Source organism: Neopelma chrysocephalum, unplaced genomic scaffold (assembly GCF_003984885.1).
Source record: "Neopelma chrysocephalum unplaced genomic scaffold, ASM398488v2 Primary Assembly neopelma1_59, whole genome shotgun sequence".
NCBI lineage: Eukaryota > Metazoa > Chordata > Aves > Passeriformes > Pipridae > Neopelma > Neopelma chrysocephalum.
This window is the reverse complement of record NW_020897714.1, coordinates 19,117,474-19,142,530: the sequence shown is the minus strand read 5'-3', so window position 1 is coordinate 19,142,530 and position 25,057 is coordinate 19,117,474. Positions and strand designations below refer to the sequence as shown.

At 46.7% G+C, this 25,057-nt stretch overlaps 2 protein-coding genes and 1 long non-coding RNA gene across 7 annotated transcripts in view; 1 reads left to right on the top strand and 2 right to left on the bottom strand.

The window, feature by feature from the left end:
• TMPRSS6 (transmembrane serine protease 6) overlaps positions 1-12,780 on the bottom strand; it is a 30,275-nt gene extending 17,495 nt beyond the window's left edge. For all 3 annotated transcript variants that reach the window (XM_027680295.1, XM_027680296.1, XM_027680297.1), the window contains exon 1: positions 12,742-12,780. The gene's annotated coding sequence lies outside the window, so the exon portion shown is untranslated. The remainder of the gene's footprint in view (positions 1-12,741) is intronic.
• Positions 3,601-25,057, bottom strand: part of IL2RB (interleukin 2 receptor subunit beta) — a 35,455-nt gene continuing 13,998 nt past the window's right edge. The window contains exons 2-10 of one of the 3 annotated variants that reach the window (XM_027680299.1): positions 16,921-17,018; positions 16,463-16,589; positions 14,820-14,955; positions 13,514-13,622; positions 12,383-12,531; positions 11,775-11,961; positions 9,897-9,993; positions 8,009-8,093; positions 3,601-6,627 (exon numbers count right to left, since the gene is read on the bottom strand). In XM_027680299.1, the coding sequence (XP_027536100.1) occupies positions 5,806-6,627; positions 8,009-8,093; positions 9,897-9,993; positions 11,775-11,961; positions 12,383-12,531; positions 13,514-13,622; positions 14,820-14,955; positions 16,463-16,589; positions 16,921-17,002 (1,794 nt within the window). In that variant the 5' untranslated portion in view covers positions 17,003-17,018 and the 3' untranslated portion in view covers positions 3,601-5,805. Of the gene's footprint in view, positions 6,628-8,008; positions 8,094-9,896; positions 9,994-11,774; positions 11,962-12,382; positions 12,532-13,513; positions 13,623-14,819; positions 14,956-16,462; positions 16,590-16,920; positions 17,271-25,057 lie in introns of those variants that run through there. The other 2 variants (XM_027680298.1, XM_027680300.1) reach the window with 2 other exon arrangements.
• On the top strand, positions 11,075-13,657 carry LOC113966074. The gene is made up of 3 exons (XR_003533701.1): positions 11,075-11,260; positions 12,134-12,227; positions 13,550-13,657. It is a non-coding gene; the product is annotated as an uncharacterized LOC113966074 (long non-coding RNA).

The window sequence follows — 25,057 nt, the reverse complement described above, 5'->3', positions numbered from 1 at the left end:
CTGAAATGGAGGGTTTGGAGGCTCACAAGGGCAGAAGATGTGCAGGATGAGCAGGGGGGGTCCAGAAAAAGTCAGGGTAGGAGAAGCTCCAACTGTGCAGAGAAGAACAACCCAGGAGGTTGGCACAGGTAGCTTATGTTGTCCTCCTCAGGGGACAGAGAGTTGCTGAGCAAATGCTGTATTCCTTGGCCACCCTCTTTGGTCCCACTGGAGGGAGAGGTAAACCATAGGGTGTGCTCCCCAGCACAGGGATGGAGTAGATTCTGTCTGGCAGGTGTAGATCACTGGATGGAGGGAAGATGGCAGTAGACAGCGTGTCCGGTTATCACAGTGGTCAGGTAGATGAAAGGAAAGCACAGTGCCTCTCAGTTTCAGCCTGCAAGACTCCCTCTGTCTTCTTGCACTTCTTGCTGCCCAGTCTCCTGACACTGGGCTCCCTGCACTCAGTTGCACCACCGCTCACTCCTCCCCGAAGCATCTGCTTTTCTTCTAGCTCAGGTCCTTCTCAGCTACTTTTCCTGTACTACCTTCTGCTTACAGCCCCACAGCTCTGTACGTGCCCCTTTGTTTTTCACAAAAAGCAGCAGCGCTGCAGCCAGAGAAGAGTAAATAGAGTTATCTTGTCAATAAATGAATGGAGGGGATGGGCACATGGTTGACTCTTGACTCGGGGCTGAGCACCAGCCAGTGACATCAACCTGGGCCAGGACTCATTTGGGCTCATTTTGGCAACTGGGCAGGGATAGATGTTTTTAGCTCTGCCACTGGATCATGTTTAGTCTGGGACTGCATGAAGACCAAAAGCCATTTCTGTAGTTGCCTCCAGGTGGATTCTAGTAAATAAATGATAAATGTGGATAAAAAGCTGTAGTGTTTGACTGGGAATGCTTTCAGAACTGCTTAAGAGATTTGAGATCTGATTTCACTTTTAAAACTTACTCTGAGCCAAAATTTCCACAGATAATGAGGGACTAGCTGCATCATTAGACATATATGTATTCATATATAGCTTTGCTGAGTTTACACTATGAGGGCAGTGGGTCATAACACAGCTAAGGGTATTTCCCAGTGCCAAAGACCTTACTTTTTGCATTCAACTTTCCTGGAAAGAAGAATCTTCCTTCTCTGGTGTTTTCATCAGAACAAAAAATGCAGAATCTCAATCTGATCTATCTAAGCAAGGATACCACATCTGTCACCACAGGCTTTTGAATCAACCAAGGACCCAAAAGCTTGATCAGATCTGACTTCAGAGGAATTCCTTTACTGCAAGCACCCTTTACTTTCTGTTTATTCACAGTAAAAAAGAGGGAGAGGTGTGGGAGAAGGCTGAGAGTGATGTCTCTTTATGAACAAAGTACCTTGGAAAGAAGGAGATGAGAGGTGTGACAGCTATCTCTGCTGTCTCTGGGCTTAAGATAAAGAGAGGACTCATGTCTGAGGCTGTTAGCTCAATATTTCCCACACTGATATTTTCCACACAGTGTTGTTGTTCAGCTTCGGTTTGCCTCTGGTACGGATGGACACCATTGCAGCACGTTTCTGTGGTTTTGCGAACCACACACCGTGTTCGCACTGGTTTGAGAGGGGACGGCTCCCCGTGTAACATTTCCAAAGAGCTCTTGGGGACCCCAAAGCAAAAGGGCCCCAAATCACTGAGAGTGTTATGCCTTTGGTATTCTAAACCTAGGTTACTCACATACGAGACCACATGATCTCATCTTCCTGGAAGAAAGGTCCGGTTATCACCAGATCTGACATCGAGCACTTCCTGCCGCAGTGTGTCACACATTCACACCCAGCATGGCTGCGAAAGCTGTCACCATTTTCACAAGGGGGGCAGAAAAGCCAGCAGGATGATCCTCAGGGGCTTGCAGTAGGATCACTTCCAACTCTGCTTTCTGTTTTAGGTGGCTGAGGGAAGGGAGTAGGAAGGAAAGCTGAAGGTATATTGGTCCAAGCAAAGCTTTACCTAGTTCTCTATTTAGAAAAGCTGTTAATCGTTTCTCCCCATCCCAAAGGACAGAAGAACACTATAGATTACTTAATATTTTGTTTATTTACAAAGAGGCAAGCCTTTTCTTTTGTACTCAGCAGCAAGATGTAATCAGGAAGAGTACATGGACGCCATTTGGCCATGCAGAGAGAAAATTAGAAAGGAGAAAGCCCAGCTGGAACTCAATCTAGTCACTGTCATAAGAGACAACAAAAATGTTTTTACAAATACATAAATAACAAAAAGAGAGTCAATGAGAATCTCCATCCTTTATTTGATGCAGAGGGGGAACATTGCCACCAGGACGAGGCTGAGCTACTTAATGCCTTCTTGGCCAGATGTCCCCAGGGTACCCAGCCCCCTGAGCTGGAAGGCAGAGACAGGGAGCAGAAAAAACCTCCTATAATCCAGGAAGAAGTAGTTAGTGACCATCTGTGCCACATAGACACTCACAAGTCCTTGTGGCCAGATAGAATACACCCAAGGGTACTGAGAGAGATGGCAAAAGAGCTCAGCAAGCCACTCTCCATCATTTACCAGTAGTACTGGCTAACCAGGAGGGTTCAAGATGACTGGAAGTTAGCCAGCGTGGCACACATCTACAAAAAGGGTCAGAATGGGGACCCAGGGAACTACACGCCTGTCAACCTGTCCTTGGTGCCAGAGAAGGTCATGGAGCAGGTCACCTTGAGTGCCACCATGTGGCATGTGTGGGACAACCAGGGGATCAGGCTCAGCCAGCATGGGTTTGGGAAAGGAAGGTCCTGCTTGATCAACCTGATTTTTTTGTATGACAAGGTGATCCACTCAGTGGAAGAGGGAAAGACTGTGTATGTTGTCTACCTAAACTTCAGCAAAGCCTTTTACACTGTCTCCCACAGAATTCTCCTGGAGAAACTAACAGCCCATGGTGTGGATATATGTACTGTTTGCTGGGTAAAAAACTGTCTGGACGGCTGAGCCCAAAGAGTTATGGCGAATGGAGTTAAATCTAGTTAGCAGCTGGTCACTACTGGGGTTCCCCAGGGCTCAGTGTTGGGGCCAGTCCTGTTTAACATCTTTATCAATGACCTGGATGAGGAGATTGAGGGCTCCGTCAGTCAGTTTGCAGATGACATCAAGCTGGATGGGAGTGTTGATCTGCTGGAGGGTAGTATGGCTGTACAGAGGGATTTGGACAGGTTCTCTTGATGGGCTGAGGCCCATTGTAGAGGTTCAACAAGATGAAGTGCCAGATCCTGCACTTGGGTAACAACAATCCCATGCAGTGTTATGGGCTTGGGGAAGAATGGTTGGAAAACTATGCAGCAGGAAAAGGATCTGGGGGTGTTGGTTGACAGCCGGCTGAACATGAGCCAGCAGTGTGCCCAGGTGGCCAAGAAGGACAATGGCATCCCGGCCTGTACTGGAAATAGTGTGGCCAGCAGGACTAGTGAAGGGATTATCCCTCTGTACTTGGCACTGGTGAAGCTGCATCTCAAGTGCTGTGTCCAGTTCTGGGCCCCTCACTACAAGAAGAATATTGAGGTGCTGGAGCATGTCCAGAGAAGGGCAAAGTTAGTGAAGGATCTGGAGCACGAGTCTTATGAGGAACAGCTGAGGGAGATGGGGTTGTTCAACCTGGAGAAAAGAAGGCTCAAGGGAGGCCTTATTGCTCTCTACAGCTACCCAAAGACAGTTGTGGCAATGTGGAGGTCAGTCTCTTCTCCCAGGTAACAAGCGATAGGTTGAGATGAAATGGCCTCTAGTTGCACCAGGAGGAGTTCAGTTTGGGTACCAGGAAAAATTTCTTCACTGTTAAACATTGGAATAAACTCCCTAGGAAAGTGCTGGAGTTACTATCTTTGCAAGGGTTCAGAAAACAAGTAGACATGGCACTTTGCAATGGTTTAATGAGAATGGTAGTACTCAGTCAAAGGTTGGACTTGATGATCTTGAAGGTCTTTTCCAAGCTTAATGATTCTATGATTCTATGAAGGAAAATTGAAAAGTTTATGAAGATCTACATGGGGACAAGATACCCACTAGTGCAACTAGGATCCTTGGCCCATGTAAGACAGCAAATTAATCATCAGGGGCAAGGGATTCAGTGTCTCTTTTCGAAGTTCATCTTGGAAGATTCTCAAAGTACATGAAACAGCTGGGGAAGCCTTGTGCTTCCTTATCTGGGAAGCCGAGGGGTCTTCTTCACCTGTTGTCTCCTGGAGACAACGGAGTAGTCCATGTGTTGAGACAGGTAGTGAAGAAGCTGATGAGAGGAGAGGTACAGTTCCCACAGCCCTCTCAGCTACAGGCCGACTCAGCTTCTTTGAGCAGCTCTTTTGAGGGGAAATCCAAGCCAGTGGGTGACCCTGTAGCTGGGACTCCGAATTACATTCAGGATGCGTAATGCAAGGTCAGGTAACAGTGTAGGACCAGGACAAAGTGGAAGCTTGATGCTTGTTCAGACAGAGATAGGAAAGAATTAGTTTTGTTTAAACTCACAGGTGTGACAGAAGTACTAACAAGTTCAATATCCTTGAGTTTTGTGGTATAAATGCTCTTAAAAAAACTCTTAGAGGAAGTCTAAGAACTCTTAGCACAGGGTGGTATTCTCCCACTGCTGAAAAGTCCAGACATATGGCAAGAAAGTGGACAGATGGTACAGGTGTTGAACACAAGGATCGATGTAACCAGAACAACTTGTCTTCCTTTGCTTGCCACCTTTCCTCTGTGGTGTGTTGCTTTTTCTTAACCCAGATAAGTGCATGTAGAGGAAAAAGAAAAACAAAGTCTGTGCTATCTCCATTCTTTATGAGTGAATTGAAGTTTTCTTTTCAGCAAAGGTGCTGATTTGTGGGTTGGTTTTCTGGTCTCATTCATTGCATCTTTGCTGCTAATTAGGCAATGGTTTCTCTTGAGCAATGGAAGGAATGGGCAGCACGGTTGTGATGTTTTCCACTAATACAGGATGTGGGATGAACTATTCTGCGATCAGCTTAGCGTAGTCAAGTAACTGTAGTTTGCCAGAAGGGCAGAGAGGCTTTCGATTTCATGACAAATATTGTAGCAAGAATGGGAAATTGTGTGAGTTCTTTTTACTGCCATTATCAGAGCTGGAGGAAAGAAAGAGGGGGAGGGGATTTCCCCAGTATTTTTAACCCAATAATGGGGATTTCTTTTTTACACTGCACTGCTGACACTGTTGTGGCTCTGAGCCAATCTTGGAGACTTGAGTCTAAATCTGGACTGATTAGCTTAGAATGTAATCTCTGATTAAAACCTGAAGTGGGGACACCATAGGAAAAAATCACACCCTTGGTCAGTCAGGAGGAGACGTCTTCATCCATTCCACCATCAGCCCCAGCACTGACTGGCAGTGATATTGTCCCCTGTACAAAAACTCCTATCCACCTCTTCAGGCATTTCTCCTTCCCATTAGAGGTTTTCAGGCCAGAATAAGGCAAATGGACCATATGCCTTCTCAGCCTCAAAGCTGAGTTCTATTTTACACTAAGATGCAGAGCATGGAAATGCTGGCACAGCCTCCTACTGGGAGCTGGGAAGGGAAAAGCAAGGTGGCGTGGTTCAGGATGTTACTTGAGCATTGTGGGAAGGATTTTCCATACCATCAGAGCCAATAATAACAGAAAAACAGGTTCACTTATGAAGATGAGTCTTTGCTGGCCTATATTCTCCAGCCTCATTAATGAGCAGTCCCAACAGGTTTGCTACTGAAGTCACATTCATGTCTTGAATAGAAAAACTGCCAATCTAGCCTTCCCTGCAGAGGTGGCTTTTACCACTTGTGGGTTTCCTCCAGACCAATTCTAGATCGAGCAATGGCTATACTGGCTTTGGAGGTCCTTCAGAGAAAGGTAGGAATCAGTGTTTGGGACCAGGCTGGAGAAGGTTGTTTTGCATGGATCCTCATCCTGTCTTTGCCTTAGAGGTGGAAGCTGGGAGATAGAAGAGGTAGCATTTGCTGCTGGTGTACAGGGGTCAGCTGGAGGGTCCGCCTTCCCACTCCCCTCTGTTGCATCCATAGTATTGCTGTCATGCAGGTCCAGTGGATGGGGAAAGCCAGTGTTCAGCTGCTGGCACAGGGCCACATCAGGTTGTGAAACTGCTTTGTCCATCACCTTCTCATCCTGTGTCAGGGCTGGTGTTGGTGAGGTGCCCTCACTTGACCCAGAAATAGCCACGGCCTGCTGGGCTTCACCTTCTGTCTCTCTCATGATGGAGCTGTTTTGGAAGCCCTGGGTTGCCTTGATACAGTGAAAGAAGTTGTGGGGCAACACGGTCATGTCCTCTGCCATTGTGCAGAGGTCTGGAGAGGGGAGAGCATGGTGAGACTTGCCATCCTTGCTGCCACTGCCCTCCTGGGTGAAAGGCTCAAAGGTGAAGTAGACCTGACATGGCTCAATCTCAAAGGAGTTGGGAAGGTGGAAGAAGAAGTAGCCTTGGTTGGTGAAGCAGCTGGATACGGAGTGCACACTGGTTTCTGAGGGAGGATCAGGAGTCAGGGATCCCTTGGAAAGTAGAAACCGGGATTCCTGATCATTCTTCTGCATTACTTCAAGCACAGAGATCTCCGGGATTGTGCTGTTCACACAGTAGGAAGATGTGGAGAATGGGGAGGAGAGCCATTTCTAATGGGAAAGAAACACAGGAGAGAGAGAGAGAGAGACTGTGACACCCAAAGTATAGTACTCAGCGAGGAACAAAAGGTTTCTTTTCCTGAGTGACCACAACAATTAAGTGATCTGTTCTCTGTCCAAGCACCAGTTACCAGGGGTGGTGTGGAGGAAATTTAACATTCATGATGTCTCATCTGCTGGATTTTCAGAGAGACTATGTCTTTCTGTCCCTTTGAAATCAAGAGTGGATCTTATAAGCCTATGTTTTGAGATTTCTGGAGCAGGGAATAGAAGATGGAGAATTAAACTGAAAGGAAGGAAAAAACAAAGGAGGAAAAAAGCCTTAGAAGACCATAAGATGAAGTGAAGGTGGAAACATGAAAAACAGTACTGAGGTGCATTTCATGAGATCTATTCCTAATACATCTACATGGCCATATGCAGATTTCTCATCTAAAGTGCTCTTCCAGGCCCCTTGTGTCTAATTTCCACATTCATCCGGTCAACATCCTGCAGTGCATCGTTATCCTTAAAAATAAACTGGTTTTGATGACATCCAGCTTCATTGCCTTTATGGCCCATACAGCCAGTTTTTCAAGTTCTCTCTGCATTGATAAAGTGCCCTCAGTGCCTGCTGCACACCCCTGTTCCCCTGCTCTGCACTCTTTCCCTGTACTTTAAGCTTTCTAAAGCTTTTTGCACTTAGGCTTTTTCAGAGCTTTGCTGTCTCTGGACCCTCTGCAGTTTGTTTCCATCTTTCTTAAAGCAAAATGCCCCTTGGGATCACCTCCCACGTCTTGCATCTGACACTCCCTTTAATACTGCACAGAATGGTAATTGTCTCCTTGCAGCTGCCCATACTCACAGTGAGACTAGGGGAAAGGAAAAAGTGGAGCGGAGAAAGAAGGGAAAGAGACAAGAATGCAGAAATTAGCTAAGTGCCACCCAGTGGGATGGTAATTCACATTAGGAACAGAGGAAAGGCTCACAGCTAGGAGGAGGGGATCACTGCAGGAAATCTGGGGAAGAGCTGGGCAGCCTAGAGCAAGCAAGGAGACACCAAAATGGGGTGGAAGGGGATCTTGAGAGGCCAATCTCCCTCCTGCAGGTCCCTTGTTTTCTCTCAGGCTGCCCATCATGGAAGCAGGGTGCCGAGGTTTGCGTGGTTTGCCGTTTCTCAGTTCTGTAATTAGAGATGCCTCAGCTGAGTGTCAGGTTTAGAAGGTCAGAAAATAGAAGTCAAGCAGAGAACCCAGCAGCTGGTGCTACAAGCACAGATGTTGTGTGTGCACGTGTAGGTCTGACAGGCTATCTACCCTGGGCATGTGCAGCTGGACACTCCTTCCCCTCATTTCTCCGTCCTAACCACATGGTTCCATCCCCAGTGCAATACCTGAATGTCACCTCCGTGAAGCGAAACAAGTGGGGGAAAGAACTTCTCAGGATCTGGGATGTGAATCTTCAAGATCTTTTTAAACCTTGACAAAAGAGAAGGAGAAGAACAAATGAAGCAGGGCCTGACCTTGATCTGTCTGTCACTGTGGAAGGGTAGGAGAGAGCATTGCAGCTCACAGGTAATAGCCCGGTATGGGGGAGAGGTAAAATAGGAACAAGCCTGAATGCTGTCCTTGCTTTTGAGTGGTCTGACATGCAGTAGCTGAGGAATGAGAAGTATAGAGATAAGACAGTTAAAGCTGGCATTGGAAAATACATTGCTCTCAGCATCTTTAGGGAAGGGCAATCACCACTTCACTGGTTTCTCCCATGCCTTGGCTGGTCGCTTTAATCTCTCCACCTGCCCTCTTAAGCCCCTGTCCTGATGACAAGCTGAGCAGGTTTCCCTTGTTTCCAAGCTCCAGCTGTTGTGAGCTACCCCTTCTTTGCTTTGATGCCACCACAGTGACTTGGAGGACCACCTGGCCTGAGCAGGACCATCACTGGCAAAGCTCTGCCACAGCTCTCTGCCTTCTTAGCAGGATGCCGCAATGGTATAGCTGGAACACACTGGCTGTGCAAGCCATCTGAGTGAGTATGCCTTGCATCAGTACAGAGGCCTCTGCTTTACTGGAACCAGCGTGTTGTCATCCTGGGGCAGCATGAAGTGATCTAATCTGCTCTTATGTTCCTCAGAGAGGTAGGCTGATCCTGTTATCTCTTTCCTGAAGCTTTGCTCTTAGGAAAGACCCTCCTGACCTCTGGAGGCAATCAGTGTACTCTCTGAAGCGTTAGAAGTTGCTAGTTCTTGCATATAAACTACCTTACATCATTGCAGATGCTATTTTTATTCATGCATGTCTAATCCTTCCTTGCATCTTACCTCAGCATTATTTTCCGTTCAATTCCCCTAGGTTAAGGAGGCCTTTTTAACTCTCTCTGTGCTGTACAGCTAGCACTTCCTCAACTTTGTGTTATGATCGGGGTAAAACAGTGACCAGTGACTTTCTCAGTATCCATCTTCCTTCAACATGGTTCTCTCTTTCCTTGCAGAGAAACCATCCAGCCTCTCCTGCTTCATCCCTGGAAATATTTCTCCCTGCTCCCTGTCATGAACATCAGCACCCTGCTTCTTTGCCCCTGACCCAACATGGGAAAACCTGTAGCTATTTCTAACTGTACCATGCTGACAGGTCACTGTTCCTATTATTGCATGGGGTAACCTTGTGAGACACTTGTGTCTCCCTTGTGAGACACATCCTGAATAAAAGCGGTGCCTGGGTAGAAATGCTGGCAAAGAGGTCTTTAAAGCATCATATAGAGGTTTATCAGTGTGTGAGGACTGCACAGACCAGGGAGAAGAAGAACTGTACTCCTTATTCAGGAGTTTTGCCCGCAGACCAAACGCCACCATGTCCTGCCTGAGCTCTAGCTGGAGTGTTTAAATGAGAAGGTAATGGTACCCAGGCTTGCTTGGTCCTTGCTACTGAGAGAGTGCTCAACCCAGTGACCTGCTTTCGAAGAGGTAATTTTGATGCGTCTCTGCCAGGAAACACCACTGTAAGCCCTGGGCAGCAAATGTACTGAGGTAGCTGTTTTAAATTTAGCCAGGACGTGGCACCAGGTCACAGGAGTGTGGCACAATACAATGATGGTGGTGAAACCACATCATCTTGGGTGGTGAGATGTCTCCCCAGGCAAATGTCAGCCTCAAGAGATTGGCCTATAAACCATATTTCAAAGTAATCTCTACCTTGACTTCTTACCAAGTGAAAAATAACCCAGATTTTGAGAATACATACAAGATACAGGAGAGGAACAGAAATGAAAACTTGATTCTCATTTACCATTTCAGGGTCCGTAAGTTAATAAGGAAGGCAGTCCCAACGATCACAAAGAGGAAAGTGCTCACTATAAGAGCTTGCAGGGCTGGCCAGGATGTTTCTGCAAGATGAGAAAGAACAAAGAAATTGCTGTGAAAATTTAACCAGGATTCTGGAGAAGAACCTGCAGCCTTTTCATGGCTGTTCAAGGTGATCAAAGTGAGCCTTTGTTATAATTTTCTATACGATTACAGTATATAGAATTATAATATACAGGTCAGATACTTGAGTTCTGATGTGTTGTGCAGGATGCCTTTGAGCTGATATGGGTTTCAGAGTCTAAGCATTGCTTAACAGATAACTTCAAGCTGAAGAGCTGGAACCCTCTGTTCATAACAGCGCCACCACTAGGGGTTGCCATAGATAAGGTGCTGCAGTCTGCTGTTTGAAGTGTCCATCAACCTGTCTGTCTCCTTGCAAAGGGAAGCAGGTACTCCTCAGACCAGCTAAAGTGGGACTGGAGGCTTGAAACAGCATTATGAGTCAGTGGGGGAGACAGAGTCATAGGGTTCACAGGTCTCTGAGAAGGCAGAAGGACAAGGATGGTTAGGGATTGAGGGGTTGGCTTCTTTCTTTAGAGAGCTGTAGCAAAGCTTTAGGAGACTAGGAAGGTTACAGCTTTACACCATATTTTAGTACTTGGATTGTAGCGTTAGGAGAAAGAGACCGAGTTCCCACAGTCCCAGGGCTGCCAGCACTCCTCAAACTTGTTTGGGATCATCTCAAACTTTTCTTAATCTGTCAGTTTCAAACATATCTCCCCAATCCATCTTTGTTTGGTCTTGCTATTCTGGTGCCTGTTTCCCCCACCTGCCCCTCATTTCCATTCCTCGTGTACCTTGGTCTGGGCATGCAGAGCATCTCTGGAGTAGTTTTTAGGGAATAGAGAAAAATAAAAGAAGGAGGAGACATTTTTAGTACATTCTTTCTTTCCTTGTCCTTGAGATGCTACTCAGATCACTTTGACTCCTCTGCCTCTGGTATCCTGGTTATCTTTGGGTCTTGGTTGCTATGACAACTGGTTGCGGCTGTATCCTATTCACTGACATCACACACTGTCAAAATTTGATTGCCACAGCAACACAGTGCCCTTTCTAAACATAGCTCCTCTGTTTATATCAGCACCAGGCACAACAGGGAGGGCTTGAGCAGGGGCAGAGTGGGGGCGACATGAGAAGGAATAACATCTATCTGCTCAATTCGGAAAAGAAAATGACAGAGACCACAGCCAGTGACTCATCAAAGGGCACTATTTTTCAAGGCTGGAGGTTCATGCAGTGACTGATGCAAGTCTCAGCAGACCTTTTTGAGAGGGACTTAACATGCATGTAAGTCTGTCTCTTCCATTCTCCATGAGACTCTGCTTCTTAGGCTCAGGTGTCATTCAGTTGAGGAGCTGAGAGCTCTGTTTCACTGTATTTCACTGCATTTCACTGCATTTCACTGATCAGTACCTCCAATGAACCGAGCCATTTTAGGAAGCTGGATGTATATTCCTGGGAAACGTTAGCATCTGGGAAAATGCCAGTCCTGGCCACTGCTTCTGCAGGTCAGACATCTGGCCCTACTGCTCTGGGGAAGCAGTCCCTGATTTACACCTTGTGAATTTTGTCTGGCTTCTGGATGTCAGAGGGGCTTTGTTGGAGTCAGGGGGTCTTTGTCTTTAAGCACTGCTGAAGTGGTCTGACCTAACTGATTAGGAGGGACAGGTTGTTTCCAACCTTTCTATTGCTCTTTGGCCAATGCAGTACTCCCTACCCATTTTCCTTCAGCTTCCCAGCCTGCGTTGGCCCTTCTACCTTGTTTTCCCTGAGTCCCCATTTCCCCTCCAAGTTAGACTACCTGACTGATCCTTATGGTCAGCACGTGTCCTCCACAGTATCGGCTTGCTCCAGTCACTCCACACGCCTTTGTAGGTGCTTCTGGCACTTGGCCTTGCACGGACAGCTGCCTCATATTTCGAGTTAGGTGAGAGTCTCTCAAAATTTGCCCACATCTGGTCATGTTCAATGGGCAAGTTCATGGCCTCCTGGGAGTAGGGCAAATTTAGAACATCATCAACACCCTGGTTTACAGCCTCATGTAGTCATCTTTTCCAAAGCCCTCAGAGAAGACCTGTCTCAAATTGCTACACCTTGTGCACTGCTTTTTTACCCTGGAGGAAAATTTTTCTTCATTTTGCTTTTTTTCATCCCTTTCAGGTCTGTCCTGGAACTGTCTGAATTTCTTTGTGACAGCACTGAGTAAAATAGGATCCCCATCTGCCTCCTTGTCATCACCAAACACTGGCAGCAGGTGACAAAGATAAAAGGGTGGGGGCTGTCATCCACTCTCCAGCTTCACTAAAACTGGTTTCATCCTGAGGAGAGGCCCAGGAGCAAGTCTTGGGTGATATAAAAAAGACCAGGATTCGTATGGTAACAGGTCCCAGTATCCCACTCTGTACTCACCTCCCAGGACTGACTCATGTTTCGGTACCGCACTTGGTATTCCCGCTCCCCATTCAAATAATGAGAGGAAATATTCAGGCTCCATGTTAAGTTGGAGGTGTTTTCAGTTATGTTAACCAGATGAAGATTTCCTGGAGGCCTCAGTTTTACTGGAAAGAGAGAAGGAGCAGGGCTGATATCTCCACTCTGTCCACAGCAGGACTGCACGCCAAGCCCCATGGCAGCAAGGCTGGTGTCTTGGCTGTGCTCACAGACTCTAGCAAGCTACAGCCACATGAGAGTTTGTGAATTCCCCCTCTCTGTTCCTCCTTTTCCCCCACTGTCACTAACTGCAAAAGGCCTATTGCCTCTGGGCTATATTAAAGGCAGCTCCTCCTGTGAGCCTGTGAGAGTGGCCCCTGCAGTCAGTGCAATCAATCCATGGGGCCAAGCATCCTATCTTGTACGGGTGATCTGCATGGCAACTGTATGGATAGGAACGGAACATGGCTGGGGAGACAGTTGCTTCCCAGATGCTCTTTCAGAGAGCTACAGCCACAGGGGATGGAGTTACATGGACTGTCCAGGCTGATTCTTCGTGATCCTTGACTCCAGTCGCGCCTTCTTATGCCTCGTCTTGCAGCAGCTCTATTGGACATCTCCTTGAGACAGGTAAACTCACATATCCAGCAAAAAAATGTCCCAAGCAGATGTTTTGCTTTTGGATTAGTGAGGGGAATCCTTTCAGCAAAGACTGGTGCATGCCAAAGCTGGCTTAAAGGAGGGTGGAAGCACACACCTAGTAGGAGGGCAAAGGAAGAGCTGCAAGACTCCTTCTTGCAACACGCATTTTTTGGAAGGGGAACTGAGCTGCCATTGCCTGTTTGAAGCAGAGCTTCTAGGGCAAAGCACTCTCATTTAACGGTGTCCCAGATACAGGACAGGACAGGATGGGACTGGCATGAATCTGCATGATAAAGGTGCAAGTGACAGAGGTCAATGTGGTTCACCTGTGCTCATTGTATCAGGGGACAAGCAAAAGGCAGAAGCCTAAAATCAGCTATGGGTATTGCATAGGGGTGGATGGGGAAGAGAAATTAACCATCCTTTCATGGGGAAGTTTCAGAGACTGGAAGACAGATGAGTACTCACTATTTGCAAGGGGACTGAAATTTTCTATTCTCACAGGTATAGATTTATTCTCTCCAATCTGGCAATGGACAGACATGGCAAGACGGTCTGACCTGGTGAAGCATTGAGTCTGCAAGGAAAATTACCACTAGTGACAATGAAGCCTCATGAATATGCATTCAAATTTCAAAGCATTGCCTGTGTATAAAATGTTTAGGAATATTGGACAATAAATATGGAAGGTATTTGTGGCTGAAAGGCATAAATCTAAGTGGTGAACGAGGAACCAAAGATTTATACTTTATGTAAGATCTATACTATATGCGGTTGGATGTTTTTTGTGTACTGGCAAGAAGGGCACAAAATAGTGTGATATGATAGTTTGCTAGGATTCCTGTATGTGCTGACTAAGCAGGAAAAAAAGTTACTCTTTATGAGTGACATTTATTGAGAAAAATTATTTTTACTAAATCATTTTATGTTCACTGGTAAGATTGAAACCACTTTAGCATTAAATGTTACACTTGAAATGCAATGATACTGAAGGACCACGTGCATCATACACTATTGAATAAGCAATAGGGAAATTAGCTTGATTAGAAAGAAAAGATTTTGGAACTATTTACCAACCCTGCAATTTGTCTTTGCGCATGATATGCAAATGTAAGAAACTTATCTATCCTTAGAACTGGCTGTGGCTTTATCAATAAGGAGAATTAGCTCATATTTGGGTGGGCATTTTCTGAAATCACAAGGACTGCAGTAACTGGGTATGACTGAAGGAAGTACATAATGAGTCTAAAATAAGATTGATCCAAATAAAGAATAATACTTAGAAGGTTGGCATCACCATTAGCTCTAGTGATGTGTTGCTGTTGTATCTTGCATTTGACACATCTAACCAGACTTCACAGTAGTTAATAATTTGGAAAATGATTTTGACTTCTTCAAGGAAAATGAGATCAAGAGAGGACTTTGGAGCTGGTGGTGATGTCCTCCCTCCTCAGAGGAATGGGTTAGGGCCAAACTCAGCTAATTGAGACATGGGATACTGCATATGATCTGTCTGTCCTGCACCTTTTCTGCATGGTCAGGACAGCATTGTGGCCCAGCTCACAATGAAGCCAATCCCTCTTGCAGTGGAACCCACAGGAGCAACGCACGTCAACAACATATAGCACCAAGCCCAACTCCAGAACTGGAGTCAGGGATTAGGTGTGGGCTTTTTATACTGCTCCTGAATGTCACACTCTTTATACACCCAAAATACACATACAAATCTTTTCCACCTTGTCATTAGCTAGGGCATCCCAGATGAATTACTCACATTACTGTCTTGGCTGAAGGTCTTGATGCATCTCCTCAGTCCTCTCTTGTGTTCTGCCTTGAGTAATTCACAGTCCTTCTTGTTTTTTCCGGGTAAGGGAGATGACATGAGACTAAAGGTAGAGAACAACAATGAGCTAGGGAGGTTGTTTTGTATTTAGTCAAACATTATGTAACACTAAAAGGCTCTCAAAGCATTTTGTATCCTCAGGTATTTGCTCAACAGGTTGCAGCAAAGATTTAATCCTACTTGCTCTCCCCACTGCACCACTCAAACAAACTTTATGTGCTGGCACATGGAGAGTCAGTGCATCCCAGTTATTTCAGGCCAAAGATAACAGTAGATTTCCAGTTTCAAAGACTTTACAAAACCCTCTTCCTACCCTCTCTGCATCCTGTTGATATCAGAGGGCATGCAGAGCCCAAACACACCTGCTGCCCACAACCGCACCCTGCAGCCCTGGAAGACAGGTGCCTTTTCCAGCCCCTCCAGGATTTACAGGTCTCCTTCAAGCCACTGAAAGTCCTGTAGGATCTCAGATACTGAGTGACATGTACCTTCTGAACCAAGTCACATCCCAGTCAGTGAAGATTGTACATCACACATGGCAGCACCACACCATGACCTCTCTTCTGCTCTGACAAGCAGCTGGACAGCCTAAGCTGAGCTATGGCATGGGGGGCGACAGGATGGGAGAGCATCTGTAGGGCTGCAGCTGAGGGGGTATCTGACTGAGGTCCCTGATCCAGCTCTAAGGTCAGATCAGGTCTGGAACTTGCTGACAGTGGGGAGAGGTGTTGTCCTAGGACCCCGGTCAAGCAATGGCATAGTGACAAATCCAGCCCAAGTTCCAGCCCCAGCCTCTGTGATTCACACCCATGGAACAACATAAATGTTTTAGCTTTCTAGGTCCATGCCCCAGGCCACAGGATATACTTGCCCATCTAACCCCATTAGAGGTGTCTCTATGACAGTCACAAGTAACCCACACACTGCCAGAATCACATCGAGCCTCTCCTGATGACAGGCACCCAGGGAAGTCCTGGGGTTGGTTGGTAAACCTCTTGACTAGAGGTGTCTTATTAGGAAATGACACAGACTCAGCCAGCCTCCACTATGGCACTGGCCACACACCTCCCCTCTGCTGGGAGGCATAAGGGAGAGGAAAACATCATGAACTGAGAGAGATAAAAGGGCCAGGGAAGGGAAGGGGGATAGTATTTTTCTTCATTTGTTCTTACTCAGGGTGCAACATTGCAGTTATTCCTGGCAATGGGCAAATGGCCTCTGTATAACTTCAAATCCACCCTTCTCCACCCCCATCTCTATACATCCTCCTTTTCCATTGAAAATGTCTTTCAGTTCAGAGGGTGGCTAACAAGACAAGCAAGAGAGATTTTTCTTTTTAAAATGAAGCATGGATAGAGCCATGGAGCTGGAAGATGGGTTGTGCAAGGCAGTTTGAGACTGTCAGATGGCAAGCATTGAGCAGTGGATGCCAGCATCTTAGCCCACATGGGTTAGAGACAGAGTACAAGACAAAGCACCTCAGCTCTGTGACTCCACTACACCTGGCCTGGGACAGGGTAGCCTACATTTTTGTTAAGTGGCATTGGCTTTCCTAAGCCTCTCCAATCACCTACCTGTCACAAAAACCTTGATTTGATAAAATCTCCAGCTGACACGGTGCTTCAACCAGGTCCCTGCCTGGGTCCCAGTCGCAGAAGAGAGCTGCCCGTGAGTCATACCAACAAGTTAGGCTGGAGGCACCTGCCAGCAGAGAAGAGACGGACAGCAATGTGGCTCAGTTAGCTTAGCATTAGTTAGTTAGCCATCACCCTGAACAATTCTGCCCCATCCCAAACTACAAACTGACTCCTCTGCTGGATAACTCCAACAAAAAAGAAAGGCAGAGCCACTCACTCTTCTATGTCCTTGGAGGCTGATGCACTCCTAAGAGACCTGTGACTCTTGCAGCCTCCTCTGGCTGTATGTTACAACAAGAACATTGCACAGCAACATACCATGGCACACACACGCCTCCGGCTGACTCCCCTACTTGCCCACCCAGCTGGCACAGGTCAAAGGAATCGCTTCTTACCTTGTGCTGAGTCTGATGCCCACAAGGAATGCATGAGGCTGAACAGGTAGAGGTGAGACAGAAGCAGCAATGAGGGCTTCATCTGTACTGGTGACACACTGAAAGAGAGAAGACACCCCCACAACGTAGCTCAGCAATGTAAGTAAGGAAGATGTCAAGAAGTCATCTCACAGGAGGCATCCACTGTCCTGGGGCAGGGCTCAAAGCCACTACCAGTCTTCTAGGCTCAGAAACCCATATCCCTTCCACTCTGGAGTCTGTGTTCTTCCCTCAGCACCTCACTGTTTTCCAGCCTTGGGTGCTTTTCTCAGCAGTGAAACTGTTCACAGGGCAGCACAGATAGGCTGTTTGCAGGAATCGTGCCTTCTGAAAACGCGTGAGTGAGTGCACAGCAGTCCGTGTGTGTTGTTTCAGGCTGCTTGCTGACTCAGGTAGAGAGTGCTGCCTTGGTTGCGCACGCCTTGTGCTCTGAAGAGCTTCTTTTTTTGGTAAGCCCTAAGGCTGAAATAACTAGGTGCTTGCTGAGTAAGAGGGGTCTCTGAATGTAACAGACAAAAGTTAGTTGCAGAGCCCATGGCTTAGGAGGTAGATTTTGAACAGTATGTTTGGACTGGGGGGAAATCAGGGAGAAGAAAGAGTTTTCCAGGTTCTAGAAATTCAAGGCTTTACCATATAAAAAAATATTACATAGTCATACACAAACTACGTACCATCTGAGTAGACCTTGCTTTGCCTTGGAAGGAGTCGTGCTTTCAGGCATATCAGAAAATTTGGGCTTTGTAATAAGGAAACTCTACAGCACCCCTCATGCACCCCTGGTACCCAGGGAGCCTCACTGTCATACAAAGCCTGTACAGTCACGCTCCATATTAGACAGACTGGTACGGACTTCTCTCTCTCTCTCTCTCTCTCTCCCCATCCACCTGGACACCAGTGTCTTGAGATCTGCCCCTGCCCGCAGGAGAAGGAACCACCCTCACCTCACACCAAGCCTGGAGCCCAGGCAGACCTGAGCAAAACAAGCTGGAGTCCCACTGGACCTTGCTGGGATGGCCAGAGGAGCGGGAAGAGAGGGTTTATAAATACCAATTCCCGTTGTGATAAAAGATTAGGTTCAGAGGAAGAAAAACATGATGATAATACATGAGCAGACAAAGTGAAGAGAAAGAGAGAGAAAGCTGGTGGTGTGGTTGTGAGATGTGGGGTATGATTTGAGAAGATTGCGGACAGACAGGGAGATAAATACGTGTTCAGCCCTCCCCAACGGCAAGATTCAGTTTGTCAGACTGAAACTCCTTCTAAGATGCTTTTCAGATCAGCCACCCCCATGTGGGAGAGAGCTGGCATTGCCCCCTTTACCTTCCAGTTCTAGTCACCAAGTGGTCCAGATGAAGGAAGTCGCTGGGGTCGTGATGTTGGATGGAATCAGATGTTGAATGTCAATGGGAACGGCGAGTGCAAAAAGGGAGAGGGATGAAGGCAAATATCCGAGCTCAGTGTGTGTCCGTAAGAGGAGAGGTGCCTCCAGCCCAGCAGTTCTACTCCAGAGCTCTTCCTCTCATATGTGCATGGTCTCTCTCTGTCTTCTCCCTCTCACCTTTGCACAGGAAGCTGCTGCTTGCTTGCCTTGTCAGACTGAGACAAGGCCCTGAAGTATCGAAAAGGCTAGCGAGGCCAAGAATAAAAAGCCCCAAACCACGTCCTACTTCCTGCTGGTAAAGCAATAGGTGCAGAAACAAGGGTGGAGGGGTCAGGTGTTAGCTTGTAGTGTTCAGATATACTGGGACCAGTTTCAAACCATTGCTGTGAGGCAAAAGAGTGAGTGAAAAGGACTTATCCTCTTGAGACACTGGCAAGAGACCCATAGTTTCCTCTTTCAGACCCCCAAACTGATCACTCATATTGCTTTCACAAGTTTACAGACTGCTTTGAAACTGGGGACAGGAGTCTGTATAGAGTAGAAATACCACAGACCACTTTGTGAAAAATAATCTAAATTGTTGACCTGAGCAACACAGAATGAAACCAGATTCCACATCAGTGTCCCAGTTTCAGAGGATCCATCCTCGGTCAGAGCAAGAGTGGAATGAGGGCAGTGCTGACAAAGATTGAAACACACCCTCACACTTGCAGATGGTATGACGCCACAAGAACACCCATCCCACAGCCTCCCTACCCAGCCAAGCACCCCACTCTCTCCAGAGAAGGAAGAATCAACCCCTCCCACCTGAGACTTGCAGCTAGTCCAGATAGGCAATACTGCCCTGCAGTAGCTGCAGTGCCTGTTCGGCATGGCTTGTCCATTCAATAGACCAGACAAGGATGCAAAAAATATTTTCCACCTTCCAAAGCTTCATGTGCCCTCACCTTTGCAGAAAGACAACCCCTTACTTTGCCTTCACATCCAAAGCTGAGACAGACACACAAATGCAAATCTACAGTCTGATAGCTACCTCATTCGAGGATAGATATGGACCTGCATATGTGTCCCCACACCCCTCTCTTTTTTCCATACATGAATACAATTCTCTGAAGCACAGCATATCACATTTCCTGTTTGGTCTGGGCTGCACAATGAGGGCCGCTGGTGTGGGGCCAGATGATGAGAATCTCCTCTTACATATACAGTGGTCACCACACTCTGTGCTCCTCATCTTTCTCTCCCAGGGCAGTTCAAGGCCCAAGCTCAGGTCTGGCAAGAAGGTTTGGCTGACCAGAAGTTGCAGGAGGCTAATCTCAAGTCTCCAGGCAGTTTCTTTTTGAGGACTCTATAAACCTGGAGGATGGAACCTCCTTTAACAACAAAGGGATCTTACATTCAGGTAGTGGAAAAAGGGTATGGGAGGAGGATGAGCTTTTAGTCACAAGAAACCCAGCCCAGAGACTGAATCTCAGAAGATATCAGACCTCAAAAAGAAATAGCGTTGGAGGAAAACAGTAGTTTGAACACATGGGCAGAGCCATTTTGCAGGAGGTTGCAATAGTGGATCCTCATGGTCATTTCTGGGAAAGCATTGCGGTTAATCCAGCACCAAGCACTCACTTAGCCAGCAGTATTGGAGCACAACACCTTTTTCTTCACCACATACAACAAGGACCGACAGTCTGAGAGGTGTCAACTGGATGCTCTTGCTAGCCATCTGAAGACCCTTGTTGTGGCCAACCTTTGGGAAGACAACTAGGGAATCAGAACCAGTCAGCCTCTGCTGAAGAGGAGCAGGGGAAAGGATGGGCTGCATACTCCCCTGCTCTGGTAATCACTGCCTGTGTATGTTGGGCCTTGGAGGCTCTACCGGGGTGGAGCAGTAATGGCACAGATCATCAGGCCACAGCCCACCTTTCCCAGGAACTCCTAAAATGAATGCAGCTTATTCTGGCACAAAGTCCTAAGCTGAAACCATGAAGTCCTCTGTAAGTTCTTGGTATCACCGGTGTTGCAACTGCAAAGGAGCACTCATGTTAACCATAAATTTTCCTGTTTATCCTTCAGACTAGAGAAATCTGCAATTTCCTTAAGACCAGAGATAACTTTGGGAAAGCAAGAGCACAAAGCACCCACTTTTATTGCTCAGCTTATCAAGGACAAAACTCCACTGATTTTTTTTAGTGTATAAGAATCAGATTAGGTTGGTTGTGCACCTGAAATAGCAGAAGAGGAAAACTTACAATGTTGTTAGCTCTCATAGAAGATGAGGGGTTGCAGCAGTTGGAAACAAGGATTTATCTGGTCAGCCACCAGAGACTGTTTTTTTTATGGATCCATGTCTCTGTGATAGATGCTTACACAGATTTTCTGCTATCTAGTAAGAACTGTCACATTGAAGCCTTGCCCAATGAGGCTTCCAGTGGAGAGCCAGAACTCCTCTATTCAGCCATCCTTGCTTAACAGTAGTAAGGGATATACCTCTTTCTCAAGGGCAACTGGAATTGATTGACTTATCCAAAATTGTGAAGGGAGAAGGAATGGTCCGATGGATCAGCTAGCAGACAGCCAAATCCCAGTGTGTAGAGACACAAACTGCCTCGACATATTTTCATTGGAAACACAGTTTACAAGGTACTAAAGCAACAACTCTGTGGCATAAATAATGGCATTAAGTCCAGAGACCCCATTTGGCATGGATAAATACGCTTGCGGTCAGCACAGTTTTTGGACTTGATTGCCCAAGGTGTTGTGCTACTGAGAATTTGGCACTTTTTATCTCCTTTACACCAATACTGTTAGGAATTGTGCCATTTGCAATGTGAGAAGCCAAGCAAAACCACACTATCAGCAACACATGTGAGGCGTTCTTGTTACTACCTTCCTGTCCCCATAATGGTGACTGAGATGGGTGAACTCCGTAGTCAGCATTGTTGTTCAGTGTTAAAGTGGCAGGTAAATGTGTGGTAATGGAGGTTTGGTTAAAGGTGTTGTTTGGGCCAGATCGGTGTTTCAGGGGCAATGTAAGTTTTAAAAATATTCAAGACTGAGGCATGTGCTTACGCACATTTTTTTACACACAAGCTTGTTTTTTCTCCCCCAGAGAGGGGAGCAGTGCTGCTGAAACTGCTCATTTTCAGTTCCGTGTCTACTGAGAGTCTGCACAAAATGGCAGAGGTGAAGACAAGACCAGAGACAGTGAAGAAGTGTGAAGTGCAAAAATATGGTGTGATGTCAAACTGCCCCACAATTCATCAATTCATCAGGTGTCATTAGGCTGGGCACATCCCTTCCCTTTGCTGGCTCTCAGCTGGAACCAGAGTGCCAGGCTAACTGAGATGCCTTGCCTGTGGTTTGTAAACCACCCAGCTCACCAGGAGTGAGCTCAGTGAAGGGCTCAGTAGATCCATCCTGGTGTCCTGGCCACAGGGCCCTCTGAAGTGGAGCAGTGGAAAAGGGTGCAGAACCAGCAGGAGGTGAAGGGATGAGGGCGGAGATGCCCTGATGGACACTAAAATTCACTACCTGACAGGATACATGGTGAAGATCTCTAGAAGCTCTGTTAGTTATTTTTGGTACTTTCCAAATAATGTTGTTTTAACTATAACCTTTACATTGAATTTCCTGCCAATCGTATATGCACGCTTCTCAAAACTCTGCCATTGTTCTACAGCTGCACTTATTTTCCCCTTAAATTGCGGTTCTACTCCGAAAAAAGTCTGTAAAAATGGCCTTGCAGGAAACCACTGTTTAGTGTATAAGTGAGCTCTTTATTGAATTTTTTCACATTACCAATCTAAAAGAGGCTTTGCTTTGTATCAAAATGGCAAACTTGCTCCGACGTTTTTTTCTCCTGCTCCATCATCCCAAGGGATATTGCTGCTACAGGCTAAACACTGCCCTCAGGTTAATCTCCATCACTGTGTTTAAGTGGAGAGACATTTAAGCGATGGAGTTTAAGTTCTGGAATCAGGTACCACAACAAAGTAACGATGCTGGGCAGCAAGTACTAAGCCTAACTATGCAGCGGATGATATTCCTGCACTTCTTCCCTTTCAGCTTCTGCCCTACAGAGGGTGTCCTGATAGATCTGACTGATAAAAGCAGTAGGCATCAAACATACACATGAATACACAAAATGTTCAAAAGTGGGAATTCCCTAGCCCTGTAGGCTACAGAAGAACATGGACAAAAATGGTAGGAAGCTGAGGCATTCACAGTCACTCTCATTTGAGGCAAGTCTGGGGCCAGAGGTGGGAGGCAATGGAGGAGGTGTTCACTTTCACTCCTTGACAGTGATGGCCACAGGCCCAGAGAAGTGGGGAAACAAGGGTAGGAGGGAAAGCATGCTACTTTCAAGCAGTTTCACTCTCAGCTTGCCTGGTTGTGAAAATGCTGCTATGAACTCATGAGCAGGGACATGAGACAGTCACGAGATGCCCCCACCCAGGACCTGAGCCCTGACTCCTCATAATGTTTGGGTTGAACTAGGCAGAGTCAGGACTTTGATCAGAGAGGCTGGAGCCCAGCAGCAGAGTCAAGCCCTAAGAAAGCTCTTAGGAGCCTCCCTGATGAATGCTTGTGGTGCCACAAGGGCTGCTCAGACCCAGAGTCCCTCCCTAGAGATACTCAGTGAAGACCTGGGCTGTCACCCTGGGCTTGTCACTCTGTGTCTCTCAGGACCCTTAAGTGTAGCAACATGAAGGCCAGTACCTACACTCTTGTCTGAGCCTGTGGATGTGGTGCATGAGGCACTGCAGGCATTTGAGCCACAGGAGTGTGGCAAGTGTTCTCTGTCAGCATAATCATGGTGCCTGTGTATGCAGATGGTCTTATCCTGGCACACCTGCCATGGAAAACTCAGCAGTGTGAACTGGAAGGAAGGTGGCATACCCATGGAACTATCAACGTGTATGCACAGCTCTCACATCCTCTCTGCATCTCAATTTCTGCAGCAGAGAGAGGGGCATAATGGACATCCTTCCATCTTCAGAAACAAATTCACAGACCAGGCACCAGGTCCCGTATCACAGCCAGGTGTCCATTGCCAGGGTCTGTAGGGCCATTATTGACTTCTAGTATTAAAACATGCCCATGCAAGTTCTTAAGGGTTCTCCTGGCATTGAATGTTGATGATGCATGGCTAGAGTGCCTACAGAACTTTCTCACAGACCTGTATTGAAGAGGAAGGGCCTGTGCAAGTTATATGTTGTACAGGAAGGCAGCACTGGACTCAGAGAACAGCCTTACACCAAATCTATGACCAAGCAAGGTAATGAGCTGAATGCTGCCTGATTTGCTATTCAGCATCAGCAACTGCTTTCATCCTTGAGGGAAATCATTACCTTGTTACCTGGGCAGTCTTGAAGAGATAAAGCCCTGCTCTGTTTTTCAGCCTGCCAATGTGTTACATCTCTCTCTATTTAAAGTTAGAGGGTACAAATGCTTGACAAGCCTAATATGAAGCAATGATGGCTTCCAGACCTAATAAATTGAGAAAAATTCAGAGATTTATTGTACATTCAAAATTGCTTGGAGGCAAGACACGAAACTGTAAGGAGATTCTTGAGAATAAACCCTCAGGTACTTTCATTAGCAAGGCTTGGTCCCAATTTAATCACATTTCCCTTCCTTCTCTAGAGGAAAAAATCATTACAACCACCACCCCCATTCTGCTCAGAGCTCTCCTTGCTCCTCCGTTTTCTTCATCTCTTTGCCTGAGCAGTTTCTAGAAAGGGAGTTAATTAGATTGTTGATTTTGTTTTAAAATATGTTTGATGATGTCATGCTTACCCAAAGGCCAGCCTCCTGCTCCCCCTTAAGCTCTTACAAGGGTTACTGATTTGTAACTGTGGCAATTATTAACTTTCATGTGATTAAAATGCTTGTACAGAAATTACTTGTTTGGAGACAGCTTCCTGTCGCCTTACAACTCGCTGCTCAGGAATTGCGTTCCTGTATCTCCCCTGGGATCAGTCAGGAGAGCCATTTTTCCCCTGCTCTGTGGTTTCCCAGGTTCAGCTCTCCCCCCATTTGCCCTCTAGTGTCACTGCTCCCACCTTGGGAGGCAGAAGGTACGATGAGAAAGGCACAATCCGTGTGCCTGGTTGTAAGGAGTGGAAGGGAAGGGTGATGTTCAGGTTCACCACCTGACCCAAAGATTTGAGGTCACTTCAAGGTGATGTACCACCTTGCGAAACAGGTCAACCCAAGGGGCTCCTCAACCCTCTCAAGAGACCATCTCTCAAGGGTTTCAGCTGTGGGCTTGCTCCTCTAAGGACTTTTCCTCCTAGGGAGCCTACTCTGAGGTGAACTGCCTGTATCACAGCAGCTCTGCAGCTTGATGAGGCTTTTGGATATGGCTGCAGACAAGTGAAAAGCCCATTTTTTTTGGCTATAGGTAGGCAAGACTGCTTGTTAGTGGAGATTACTGGCCAGATCCTGGTAAACACTGCAAAACCACTACTTGAAAAAAAACAAGCAGTGTGGACATTACTATTTTCACCACTATGGTCTCCGAGGAGCCTGTAGCTTCTCCTTGAGAGATGCAACACAGAGCCCTGTACATGTGGTACTTGTCAGGTTCGTTGCCATAGCACAAAGCGCAAGCCACATCTCACCACATCTGCCCCATTGGCTGTGCCTGTATTTAGGAAATGGGATGTAGAGGTCTCAGGGGAAACGGGACTTGATTCCCTGGTAGAAAGACTTGCA